This window comes from Medicago sativa, chromosome 7 (assembly GCF_051527215.1).
Source record: "Medicago sativa cultivar Bolivia chromosome 7, Bolivia_mono, whole genome shotgun sequence".
NCBI lineage: Eukaryota > Viridiplantae > Streptophyta > Magnoliopsida > Fabales > Fabaceae > Medicago > Medicago sativa.
Genome location: NC_140755.1, coordinates 46884920 through 46899469, shown reverse-complemented (window position 1 = coordinate 46899469; position 14550 = coordinate 46884920). Strand labels below are relative to the sequence as shown.

The following is a 14550-nucleotide window of genomic DNA, read 5'->3' as shown; positions in this document are numbered from 1 at the left end:
TGATTTCATGTTTGGAATCGTATTCGTGAAGATTGTTGTAGTGGAGGAACATATAAGCAAAAACAATTACATCCGCGGAATACCTAACTGAAACCGTTACGGTTGCAACGTTTTAATCTTTAGAAATCACACACGAAAATAATCATATTATAAAATTAATTGTATATATGTAAAAAACAAAGAGTTATGCTAACAAATACCTCAAAAAACATTTGTTGTTTGTTAAGTAAATTAAATAAAATTTGAATTCACAACTTTTCAACAATTCTTTTCTTAAAAAAAAATAACTTTTCACCATTTCCTAAGACACTATATCATTTTACAAAAACAAAAACTAGTTCTACTAATTATAAAAAAAAAATTAGATGTAAAAAACAAAATCTATTGCTACCTGTGAAGCCCTGATACTTCAAAATAGATGACGTACCGTATCCCATGCGTATCCTGCACCGATATCTGTCCGATACTTCCCGATACGTATCCGAAGAGTATCCAAATATTTAATTTTACTTTTTTAAAAAATAATTATCCGATACTTCCCGATACATCCCGATACGCACGGATACTTGTGTTTTTTATATTATTTTGATTTCTGTTTTTTTTTAAAAAAAATAAGAATAAAAACATTATATTACTATAATATATATACATTTCATTTATCTTTCTTTGGTGCCAGTACGACCCACACCACACCACACCACACCACACAAACAATTGCATCTTCCCCTTTCTAAAAAATTAAGGTTTCAACTTTTTCTTCCAAAGTGGTCGCCGTCCACTTTGGCCACCGTTGAACTGCTCGGCCATTTTCTTGTCAAGGAAAGAAGATGAATATAAGAAAGGACAATCAAGAATGTGGGACATTAGTAGAGATGCGCATGAACCGTTTGATGATGTTGGAATTAAGTTAGCAGAGTTGTCTTTGGATGAACCGGATTTGGAAGCTGATTTGTATCTTGATGGGAATGGAGGAGAGGAGATGTAAAAGTTAGTTACATGTTAGTGTTGACTCTTAGCACTGATGTGTTCTTTTTTTGGATATAGTGCTTCTTTTTTGGATCGATATAGTATAACACTAACAATGTTCCTTTTGGATATAGTGTAGCATTGATGTATAACACTGATGGTGCTCTTTTTTGTATATATTGCGTATGTAATTGACTAATGACCACTCTCTTAATCGTCAATATTATTTATATTTATGTTAATGTGCTACGAGCCTGGTTTCTTGTGTTTGTTAATATATTTGCATATTAAAAAAATGGTTATAATTATATTGTACATTTAACTATATAATTTTTTTTATTAACGTATCCCAGCCGTATCGTATCTTGATTTTTGAAATTTTTCCGTATCGCGTATCGGTGCAGTATCGTATCCGTATCGTATCTTGTATCTGGGCTTCACAGATTGCTACTAATTATTACAAAAAATAAAAAATAATATTCCATCCGTTTCAAAATGAATTTCGCTTTAGCCAAAAAAAATTGTTTCAAAATGAATGTCACTTTCAGTTTCCAATGCAATAATAACTTTTTCGTTTCAATTGTACCCTCCAATTAATACTCTGCACACTACTTCCAAAATATTACTTTTAAAACTAACCAATAGTTAATAAGGATAATTTGGTAAAATAACCATTCTCTTTCTTTTAATCATTGCATTTCTTAATATTTGTGTAAACACCTAAAACGACACTCATTTTGAAACGGAGGGAGTATAATAAAAACAAGTGAATCCTCGAGCACAGCTCATACCTCTCTCCGAGTTTCCCTCGTTGGTAACGGAGATCGCTTTTCCTCTCTCCGGCGATCCACCAACCATGAGTACCGGCGACCTTCTCAACATTCAACCTGATGAACTACAGTTTCCTTGTAAGCCTTCGATTTCAAAACTATCTCTTTCATACTTTTTTTATTTAACATGCAATTTTTCAATTTCATTATTCTCTTAACAATTTTTGTTTGAATTAGTTGAATTGAGGAAGCAGATCTCGTGTTCTCTACAGTTGTCTAACAAGACCGACAACTATGTTGCTTTCAAGGTTTTGTTTTTGTTTTTGTTTCAAATTTAATTTTAATTTAGGGTATGTTTGAATTAAGGGTTTTGGAACAGTGTTTTAGTCTTAGTTTTTGATATTGCCGGAACCGAAACACGCTTTAATTGAGGCTGCATTTGTTGCTGATTCTCGGCAATATCGAGGATGGTGATGTGATCACAATCATTACCACCGTCGTTATTTAGAACTTTGCTAAGTTTATATTTTTGGTACTCCCTCCGTTCCTAATTGTAAGATCATTTACGAAACAAAGTTTTGTCCATAGATATAAGACTCTCTACAAATTTTTAGATACATTTATTATTCTTTTTCGACGTATACACCTTATTAATCTATCAATTTGTCTTGGAACATGAAAAGTTAACATTAAATATATTTATGCACAAAGGGAAAAATGGAGAGGAGGGATTTAGAGTGCTAACTTTATATATATTTGAGATTTTTAAAAAAATTGAAAGATATATATAGCATTTCAATAACCCTTAATTCAGCTTTAAAAACAAGTCCTTAATTTAGAACAGAAAAATAAGTCATCACCTCCCTCCAATATCCTCAATTCATACATACCCTTGAGGTTTTATTTTGGGTGAAGGGGGGGTTTTATTACGTGGATTTTGTTTCTTTTTGTAATTGGTATTTGATTTTGATCGTGTGGTGCAGGTTAAGACTACAAATCCGAAGAAGTATTGTGTTAGGCCTAACAGTGGGGTTGTGTTGCCGAGGTCTACATGTGATGTAACAGGTTTCTTTCTCTTCACATCTTTCTAGCTTCGTTTCCTTCACCATTCTTTGCTTATTAACTCTGTTAATGTCTTTTCATTCATTAGTAACAATGCAAGCGCAAAAGGAGGCACCTTCTGACATGCAATGCAAGGATAAGTTTCTCCTTCAAAGTGTGATTGCAAGTCCTGGAACTACCACAAAAGATATTAATCCCGAAATGGTATTTATTCAATAAATAAAGATAATGTTTGTTGATGGAACTAACGATTTTTCCTGCGGCAGTTATCAGTTGTCACTTACCTATGCTCTTTCTTTGCATGCAGTTTAGCAAAGAGGCAGGCCACAATGTTGAAGAGTGCAAGTTGAGGGTTGTTTATGTTGCTCCTCCCGGACCTCCGTCTCCGGTTCGAGAAGGATCTGATGAGGATTCTTCGCCTGATTCTGTATCGGAAAACGGACATTCAAATGTTACTGAATTTACAGCTGTGAGTAATCAGTAAATTGGTGTTTGTTTTCAAAAGATGATTCTCTACATTGTTGTTTTTTTTGGGTTGTAGTTTCATGACATAACCATGCATTACAGGCTTCAAGAACTTTTAACGAGCGGGATGAACATCAGGGTCCTACATTTGAGGTAATGTGTTTAAATTACATCTTTGCTTTTGTTATTTTTTTCCTGTTAGTAAAATTCAAAGTGACGCATGCTGATGAAGGTTTTAACTATGACTTTTGCATAATATGGGTTCTTTGTGCATAACTTGATGCGGTATTGTTCAGATTTATTTTTCTGATCTCGTACATCCCCCCCCTTCAATTTCGTTTCAGTTGGTTAGGGTCAATGTTAATGGGAACTGTGTCTTATTTAATGAACGTTGCATAAATAAAAAAAAATCTGTGATACCACTTACGTGTGCTCCAGTGCTTAAAAATAAAGCAACCATGGCATAGGTTACAACACTACTGATGGGTGCTCTGCACAACCTATGAAGGAAGGACTTGAAAATCAGGTTCATGGTTTATTGGGAAATGGCATGGTCTGCAACTTTTAGTGCGTGTCACGAGTCATAACATAACAGTTTTTCACACATCTTCTATAATATGAACATGGTGATACCAAATTTCATGTCTAACCTGGAGAAGAAGCCTGCTCTGTGGAAATAATCAATAAGCTTATCCACAACAGGTGTTGGATATTGTTAAGCCCCAGTGACCTTCTTCAACGCCCTTTAGAGCACCAATGGAGGCGTGAAAATTTTCCCTACATTCTAAAAATGAATAGTTTGAGAGATTAGCTTCCAACCTGTTGTATTTACAGTATCAAATCTGTTTATAGACAATCCCTTGAGCTTGATTGTATGGAATTAAATATGTCCTATATCAATCCTAATTGCATCAGAATTAGATACAAGAAGACAGTAATGTTTACATAGAAGAAATAAAGAAGAGAACATGTCAACAAATATATCCAATAATCTAATAAATATCAATCAAAACCATATATGTCTAGACAAACAATAATTGCTTTAGGCAAATAATACATGACATTTCAAAATGTGGCTGAGATTGACTGTATTTTTGAGAATAGCTTTCTATATAGTTCCCAGGGTTGTGATTTAGTATAGTTACTGATCAGGTTGCATATGAATCGATCACACATTGAACTCATTATGACACACAACTGTAGTGCATACTCCGTAGTTTTGATATCCTGAAAAATTTGCAAACCGTGCTTCATTATTGAATATGTATCCTTTATATCCTTACACATTCTTTCTAACCTTGATAAAAAATTCTTTTTGCAAAACTATATAAGTAATACTTCATGCTGGAATTTTTTCGCTTTACAAATTTTTTCTTGATTCGCGAAAGGCTACATCAAGAATGCTGCAAACAAGCATGTTGTCATGGCATTGATTATGCCCTTCTTTCAAGTTTTTATTAGTTAAGGTTAAGATCAAGTTCTCACTTCATGAAAGAGATATCGCAGATCATTCTTTTGTGAAGTTAAAAACTCGTTTGAAATGTTTTAGGAAGAAGTTAAACACTCTGAAATGTTTTAGGAACACATATTTTGTAAGTTTTTTTAACTTCAGTATTCTGATTTATATTGCGGGGTTGTATTAATAAGCATGTCATTTATTATTCATGTACTGCAGATAATTTCTGAATTTGATAGTTTTGTTTCATTATCTTTTACATTGATAATTGTATTGTTGTAAGAAATTTCCTTGCAGACTCCATTGCCTGCAGTTGATGTCTCTACCTTTGGAATTATCTTATTTACTCTGTATAATCAGAAAAAAATGTTCTTATTTTGGTTTCTTAATATTTCAGACATCAGCTCAAGTTTCAAAGGTGACCGAGGAGAGGAATTCTGCTATCGACCAACAGAGAAGACTCCAGCAAGAAGTGGTATGTTATGGATATAAATATATATCTTTTAAACATGCCAACAAATTTATAGCTAGTTATCGTAAAATCTTCATTGGTAGATGGTTAGTTAGGGCATTTCTGCTTGGTATTTTATTATGTGTTAAATATGGCATTTCTGCTTAATGTTTTAAACAATTGTACTCTGTAGTTAAAGGTAGAATCATAATTACTTTCAACATTTCTAATATGTTATTGTTTTATGTTACATCATCATTGGTATAACCTAGATTCAATATTTAAATTGTTATGGAGTTACAGTTCAATATTAAAGTTCACGTGAAGAAATTGTATTTTGATAGAAACTGGATCAAAATATTGAAATGAATGGTGTTTATTGATTGAAAAGAACTCCCATTCCGTCCTGGTGACCCAACCTAGCCCAAACTCTTCAGGTCCAGGTTTACCAGTCCCACAAAAAATAGGGACAGTTAGGGTGACATTTTATGATTTGATGTCAGGTTAGGGACAAGCTTTCTTTTTTTTTTTTTTTGAGGGAAGGTTAGGGACAAGTTACCCAACCTGTCATATATGTGCATATTATCTTCAATAATCTTATTTAACCTTTTATTTGGCATTTTTTTCATTCACTATTTAAAGTTTGATCTCCCTTTTTGTATATGTCTTTTAATATTTTAAGCCCCTTACAAAACCAAAAATACCCTCTAATCCCTCCTATTATCTGTGGCCTCATCATATAGCGCCTAACTCACTGATTTATTCACCATCACCTCATGGTGAATGTTAGGTTAGACAGTAGAAATCTTCAGCATTTCTAGTTGGAGCTAAAAATAAGGGTGATTTATAAAGGACAACCATGTAATTCTGGAAGGCATTTCTGAAAAGGCTACAATTTAAACTTTCATAATTCTTGGTTTAAACTGTCCATTCAAGAAATAAACAATCTGCCCCCCATTCAAAACAGGGTAGACTCCCTAAGCTCCTGCCATCTTGTAGCTACTGATATTAGCGACAGAACTTCTACCTGGGGATAGGTCCCATTATCTGGCGCGCATAACTCCATTAATGTAAAACAAGAATTACTTATGCATTTCAACCGTCATATTTAGCTACTTCTGTTCCTCCAGACTGTGAAGTATATTTTCCAAACATCATATACTTCTAGGATGGTCCCGAAATGTCACCGTATCCCTGACTCTCTCTTGATGCTTGTTGCTATTTGGGAATACATTGACAACACCCTTCATCCTTATTTCTATATTTCACCCAACTTCATGGTGGGGCAACTATTGTGATAGTCGCTCTCAAGTTCTACAGTTGTGGGACTTGGACCATCCCTGCCCCCATCTTTACCCTCACAGACATTATGGAAACATTGTTAACCCATCTGGCTATTGGTTTCAGCTAAAGGGATGGGGTCACCAACTTCTGAAATTTTTTAGGTATCAAAGAGTCGTTTGCCCTTGTTCCACCATGTACAAATCATTGTTCACCCTTGCTTGTATTCCCTCACTCTTGAGATGCAGATGAACGAGACTCTGATTGGGATCGAAGTGAGGAAGACAACACCTCTTGTCCAGTTCATGCATTAGTTGTATAACCATATGTTCCTATTACTCGAGTACGAGTCATACCACCACTTGGTCCAAGTTTTGCTAATCCAGAATATGATAACTTGGTATGATAATTTTCACCTAGGAGGATGTTGGATGATTTGAAGTATCTATATCTATACATTACAAGTGGATATGTCTTGTCATGCATACATTCCACCCCCTCTTCTACTCCCAATGCTATTTTCATCCTTGTGTTCCAATCCAGTGGCTTCCTATGAGGAGGAAGAATCCAATGGCATATACTCATAGATAAGTAAACGTTGATTGCCATAACCACAATAACCAATCGAATTGACAAGATGTTTGTGATTTAAGAGGCTAAGCGTGAGAACCTCCACAAAAAATTTGCAGTCTTCTTGACAACCTTTCTTGTTAAGCTATTTCACAACAACTACTTTGACCTAGTGCTCTTAAGCTGACCTTTATACACAGGTCCAATATTCCGATATGCTGATTTATCATGAATGGTTGCTGATGATTGAGAGGTGATTGTCGAATTTGATAACATCGGCTGTTTTCTTTGTTTTTGTTAAAATCAATTAGAAATCATATGCTATGATTTGCTAGTTGTCATATCTCAATTATGTTCAATTATCATCAATTGTAATTGATTCTAGCATTAATTGTAATTGATTTTATTTCTATTATAAATACAAACTAGCTGTGCTCTTTCCAGACACAACCATTCACACAATCTACAATCATTACATGGTATGAGAGCACACCTTGTTTGTATTTATAATAGAAATAGAATCAATTACAAATTAACGGTAATTAAACATAATTGATATGACAACTATTAAATCATAACATTTGCTTTCTCATTGATTTTAAAATTAGTCGTAATTGATTATACTTCTATTATAAGTACAAACAAGGTGTGCTCCGCCATGTAGATTGTTTAAATGGTTGTGTCTAGACAAACCACACCTTGTTTGATTTATTATAATAGAAAAATAGAATCGATTACAATTAATGCTACAAAGATTTTCTCTAGTGGTGTCAGAGTACTGGTTTTACTGCTTTAGTTGCACACACTGGTAATTCATCTGTTTTCCTCTCAATTATCTCTCCTTGGTTCTTGGGTCGTTGATTCTAGTGTAAAGATTGCAGTTAGTGTGAATGGTTGTGTCTAGACAGAGCACACTTGTTTGTGTTTATAATAATAGAAATAAAATTCAATTACAATTAATACTATAATCAATTACAATTAATGCTAATTAAACATAATTGATATGAAAATTGAAAACTAACAAACCATAACATTTGATTTCTAATTGATTTTACCATTTTGATCTTGTGATGGTGACTTATATTGTAACAAGCTTAAAACATAGTAAAGATTTAGCTTGAGGGGGAGTGGTAAAATCAATTAGAAATCAGATGTTATGATTCGCTAGTTGTAATATCAATTATGTTTAATTAGTATTAATTGTAATTGATTCTTGCATTAATTGTCATTGACTCTATTTTTATTATAAATTATAAATTCAAACAAGATCTGCTATGTCTAGACACAACCATTCACACAATCTACAATCTTCATAGTTTTGTATCTTTCAAAGAACTGTTTCATGTTCTCTTCAGAAGAGTTACCTCAGGTAGATTGAAATTGCGGGGTGCCGTAGGTCCTAAGACGAATTATGACTTAGAAGCCAATATGCGTTTACATTACAAGAACTTGAAGCCGCAACCATTAATTTTGGGTTAAAATGTTTATGAGGTGAAGGCTTTTGGGCCTGTATACAAAGGTGGCCTTAAGAGCACTAAGATTTAGGTAGTTGCTGTGAAATAGCTTAACTAGAAAGGCTGTCAAACAAATTGAGAATTTTTATGGAGGTTCTCATGCTCAGCCTCTTAAATCACAAACATATTGTCAACTTAATTGGTTATTGTGATGGTGGCGATCACTTGTTTACACGTATATGCAATTTCGATCTTTGGATGATCCTTTACATGATCTTCCTCCTCTCAGAAAGCCACTGAATTGAAACACAAGAATGAAAATAGCATTGGGAGTTGCAAGAGTTAGGATCCTCTTCATTTAGTGTCCTCTCCATTTCTTTCATTTGGAGAGATAAAGACACAATGAAGTTTGTAAAAATATATAAATAATTAATAGTTGTGAGATCCTACCACTAACCACTAGGTGAAAATTATCATACCAAGTTATCAGATTTTGGTTAGCAAAACTTGGATCAATTGGTGATATGACTCATGTATCCACCAAATTATTGGGGACATATGATGGTTAGTAAAATTATCTATCTGTTGCACGAAATGGAGGGTGTTGTCTTCCACACTTAGATTTCAGTCCGAGTCTCATTCTTCCGCCTCAAGTTTGATGGAATACAAGCAAGGGTGAACAACAATGTGTACATGTCAAGTTTGATGGAATACAAGCAAGGGTGAACAACAATGTGTACGTGTCAAAACAAGGGCAAAAGGACTCTATGGTACCCAGAAAGCTTAAGTGTTCGGTGATCCCATCCGTTTCGCTGAAACCACTAGCCAGTGGCGTTGACAAAGTTTCTATGATTACTTAGGGTATAGACGAGAGAAGATGCATATATGTGGCTGCTCTTACATACCTGACTAATCAATCCCAAGTGAGAAGATGTTTATATTTGCTTGTGCACCCTCGTCTTATGAGCTAGCTTTTAAGTTGATATCTAAGCCCATGTAACATGGTATCAGAGCCGGGTTAAGCATAACAATGTAGAAATTGGACTGAGAATCCAAGGCGTGAGGGTGGGAATTGGAATGGAGTCACATTGCTAAGGTTCCGGGCTGTTGGATGTTTATGTGGTTGGACACCCTCTTCTTATGAGCTAGCTTTTGGGATAAAATTCAAGTTGTTTTAACTTATTTCATATTCTCATGAGTCAACTGACTATGTTTCATTTTTAATTGTAACCATTACTTGCCTTTTTTCTTTGATTTCATCAAGGGCCCCTTTTGTTTAAGATTAAAAAAGTTACTGTAATACAATTTTTATTTTAGAAATTGACATATATTAGGTTTCTGATTTTTTGAAGTATTATGAATTTTTAAAACATATTGGAAGAATAAAAGAAGCAACTGGCAAGTGTTGAGTAATTATGATCATACTTTAAAATATTTATTAAATTTATGTTTCTCATGAAATATGATGGATTGGTGTTGATGAATCTTTTGCACACAGGAGCTCTTGAGGCGCCAAGTCAGTAGAAGCCGTGGTGGAATATCACTTACATATGTTGTTCTTGTTGCTGTGATTGGCTTCATTTTGGGATACCTCTTGAAGAGGACATGACCTTTGATCTCCAAAAACTGCACTAAAATGATGTGAATGAGCGGCAAAAACTGCTTATTTGTATTATTGGCTGGTTATGCTTCTTGATAGTTTGTTTTTTTTAAGAAATTTCAGACACTAGACAAGTTGATTAAATTTTTATTTCGTGCACCTTGTAATTTGAGTTGCCAAATTCAGGAAATATATTTAGTAGCTTTTGCCGGATTTGGACTGTTCAAAATATTTGAAGTCAAGCAATCTGAAAAGTTCAATCTTTGATCGGATGACTCAACATGCAGATCTTAAATTCTTTTTAAATTCTGATTTCCAAGTTTAAAATTGGAGCTATCCATTCTTGTATGAATGGTCTCGTGATGCTGAATTCTTGACTCTCTGCAATTCAGGTCTATTTCTTTTTTAGGGCCTTCTATCCCCATTTTCTTCCATGTTTTCGTCTGTGCATTTGTTGCCTTTTTAGATAGTTTAGTAAGAATTCCACAATGAGTGATATATGACCCAAAAGTGTTTATAGGATGGAGACATCTCTCACTTTACATGCTGACTTTGTAGGGTTGAGTTAGACGTAACCCATATTTGAAGATGATATTAGACTATTGAATATCCATTGATCCATTAATAAAAGATTAGTGAAATTCAAATTTCATGTTGCATGTCATAACATATCCCATTTTATAGTCCGGTTTTATGCCAAACTACTTTGATAAATAAATAGTCTAAAGTAAACTGCATTTGTCCTCGTGAGCTTAGCTCAATTGGCAGGGACATTGCATAATATATGCAGGGGCCGGGGTTTGAACCCTGGACACCCCACTCCACATTTAATTGTGTGAGCTCTAGCCACTAGGCTACTAGACCAAAAAAAAAAAAAAAGTAAACTGCATTTGAAAATGACTCAAAATACTAACAACAACCATTATCGCTTCTTAGATGTAGAAGTGCACTGTCATCCTTGTTCCCATAACTTAGTGACTTGATCTCTTGTCCCTTGTAATCGGTACTAATCAGATCACCGTCTCGCTCGTTAGGACAAGAAGGACCGTAAACTACTACTACAGTCTAGCCGATAACGTGAGTTGCTGTAGGAGTTTGAGTGTTTTTTGGGTGCTAGCCCATATATTAAAGTTCTGTTTATTCCGTTCCACATTTCCAACATGATCAAGTAACAAGGAAAACATGAAGATACCACAAAAGAGAACATATTTGGTGAATACACATCTTACATTGTACATTATGGAGTTGCTCCTTTAAAATATTCATTACATTTCTAGAAATTGTAGAGCTTGTTACTGATTTACCTTTACCCCCCTAAATGCAATGCCAGCTTGACATGTAGATTGCATTTGGCATTCCTACTCGAATTCTGCTTCAATTTGAAGCAGATACACACCCATATCTAATGTATTTACATATAAATATACGAATATACATACAGGTATATAATGAAAAACACTAATTATGCATAGTACATATTGCTTCTATTAATTTGACAGACAACTTTCTGGCACCAGAGTTCCACTGCTCGTCCCACCAATATTCTTGCATGATGAAGTTGCAGCTTTCTTGTTGTAACTCAAATTTATATCCTCCAATTTGATCCCTTGGCATGGTGTACTTGGGCTGCAATCAAATGTTAATGCCTCTTTTGTTGCTGAACTTCCATGAATGTTCTTATAAGTAACTTGGCTAATCTTAATTCCTGAAGTCTGGTAAATAATAAAATTACATTTCAATGATACATTCTATATGTGCAAGAAAAGACATGTTCAAGGATCAAAATAATCATTGAGAAGCAAAATTCATATAGAAGTAACTTATTATGTCAAATTTAATTTAGGTAAACATTACAGTGAAGAGAATATAATCATGTTAATTTGGACTACTGATGATTACCTGTCCAGGACAACCTTGATTGTTGGGACAGTAATTCTGATCGATGATGATGGGATTCTCAACATTGTTCATCATGATGTTTTGAAACAAAACATTCTTGACGAAGCCATTGCTGGGCCTGGCCCATGATTTTATCCTAACTCCATTGTCCGATCCATAAAAAATAGCATTTGTTAGTGTCACATTTTCCACCCCCTTTTCGTCCACTTTTTGTCCCAAACTTCCAATGCTGTATCAAACATATATTTTTACAAGTGTCAATTTTGCTATATTAGAACTAACTACTACTTGTATTCAATTTTATATTTTCGTTTGGCTATTTTTTCCTTCTCAAATACCAATACTTTTGGAACAATTAAAGAGTCCTTGAAAATATAAAACAATGATTTAAAATCCTTTCCTTCAAAAAAAATGATTTAAAATCCTTACCAAAGATGAACTTTGTGAGATATTCAAATCATAGTTCAATTGATTTAATCGATTCAACCATAATCAAACCGGAAAACATGAATCAAATCAACCTACGAATTCACTTGTTTTTAATGGGTAAAACCGGTCAATTTGGTATCGATTCTTAAAACATTGATATACAACTTATCACAATAAAAAAGGTCAATTTGGTATGATTCTTAAAATATTGATATAAAAATTTTCACAATATAAAAAAGTCTGCACATATTCAATCATATCTTACCATATTTATTTATTTTGAGTAAATATCTTACCGTATTTTTGTTGTGTCATAATATTATTCTTTAAAATATCTACACAGCTATCCATAGGGTGAAATATACTTAAATATTTATATAAACTTTTTACAATGTCTTTAAATAATTGATTTCAATTATATGTTTATTTTCCACTCAAATTGACATAAACTACGTTGATACTAACCTTACACCATGACCAGGACCACATTTTATGTTAGACATTAAGAGATTGTAAGTAGCATCACCAATGGATATGCAGTCATCTCCTGTTTGCATTATACAACCATTGATAGTAACCCTATTTGAGTATTGAACATGAATGCCATCAGTGTTTGGGCTCTTGTCTGGTGCAATAAGTTTGACATTTTTCACAACAACATCGTTGCAATTGTTAATCACTAGGTGACTTAGTTGGCTGTTAATTGAAGTAATACCACTAACCACCAGGTTATTCACCCAGTCAAATGACATTGTCTGAAAAAAAAAATAGCAAATATTAATCAAACCGTACACATAAAATATACATTGATTACAAACATTTATTAAAATGATACTTCAATTTTTGTTCATGCATTTCTTGGGTCTTAAATGTAGGCATTTGCCGATTTTCTTCTAATAAATATAATAAAAAATCATGGGAAAAAGTTTAGCTGAGTTGGGTATCAGGGGTTCATCCAGATCATAGCAGATCTCAAGATTAGAGGTGTCAAATGGGTTGGTCCGGCTCGAGAGGCCTGACTACATAAATGGGTCAGTCTTGCCTTGACCCATTTGTAATTGGGCCACATATTCTTGAGTCAAGACCCAAAGAGCCCTAATCCATCGGCAGTTAACTGCCGCCGGTAAAAACTCATCAGCAGTTAACTGCTGATAATGTTATATTGGTATTTTCCTTGTGTTTCCTAGTATCCTTTGATGTGGGAACAACAATCTTCTAATTTTAGTGTGACAAATAGAGTGCATAAAAATATAAGTTTAAAATAAATACAAAATTAACATACCCTAGCTCCAACCGGGCAATTCTTCCCAGACCTCCTACAATTCCAAAATCCAGCACCTTTACCATCCAATTTCCCACCAGAAACAACAAGATTATCAACATGATTAAACAAAATCCAAGACCCTAAATTTCCAATTTCCCTATAATCTTCAGGAGCCACAAGAGTTCCACCATTAAGGAATGTCACCTTTCTCTTACATGGCCCTCTGAAATTAATATTTTTCAACAAGTACCTCCCTTTTGGTACATAAATTGTTGGAGGAATTAAGCTAGCACATGCTGATTTCCAAGCATTTACAAATGGTATTGTTGAATCAGTTTTTCCATCTGGTTTTGCCCCAAATTTAATTACATTGTAAGTAGTAGTTGGAGCTGCATTTGATGAACCTAACAATGTAATGTATAAGATACATGAAATTACCAAGATATATTTAGTTCCTAAAATATAATCCATCATACTAGCTCTTAGTGTATATTCCCAAACTTATATAATATGAATGTTTTGTGGTTTTTGTATGTGTTTGTTAATTGGCAGTTGATATAGTAGAACTAAATTAGATGGTAGTTGAAACCGTTAGAATGGTACGAGTATATATATAGTGTTAGATAAGTGCTTAATTTAATGTTTCTTTAATATATTGAAAGTCAACTATGCATATTGTTTATGAATTATTAGGTGCAAAGTCAAAAGATGAATGTATCTCATGTAATTTGAAATCGTAAATAAATCATGTTCAGAAAAATAAGGTGATAGAAGATGAACATACATGTGATAAGCCGATTACTTTGATTAATTAAAAGGGTTTAATTAACTTAAGGAAAAATTCACCTTTTCTTAACCATAATGAAACTTAAAATTGTACCAA

At 33.8% G+C, this 14550-nt stretch overlaps 2 protein-coding genes across 2 annotated transcripts; one reads left to right on the top strand and one right to left on the bottom strand.

The window, feature by feature from the left end:
* Positions 1-1753: 1753 nt before the first annotated feature.
* Positions 1754-10355, top strand: LOC146906248 (vesicle-associated protein 1-2-like). The gene is made up of 8 exons (XM_085722403.1): positions 1754-1874; positions 1974-2044; positions 2720-2801; positions 2887-3002; positions 3106-3267; positions 3366-3416; positions 5117-5194; positions 9974-10355. The coding sequence occupies exons 1-8, from the start codon at positions 1823-1825 to the stop codon at positions 10082-10084; spliced, it is 723 nt and encodes a 240-aa protein (XP_085578529.1). The 5' UTR covers positions 1754-1822; the 3' UTR covers positions 10085-10355.
* A 907-nt stretch (positions 10356-11262) lies between these two features.
* On the bottom strand, positions 11263-14247 carry LOC146906247 (polygalacturonase-like). The gene is made up of 4 exons (XM_085722402.1): positions 13686-14247; positions 12869-13158; positions 11975-12203; positions 11263-11787 (listed from the first exon to the last, which is right to left on the bottom strand). The coding sequence occupies exons 1-4, from the start codon at positions 14139-14141 to the stop codon at positions 11563-11565; spliced, it is 1200 nt and encodes a 399-aa protein (XP_085578528.1). The 5' UTR covers positions 14142-14247; the 3' UTR covers positions 11263-11562.
* Positions 14248-14550: the final 303 nt, after the last annotated feature.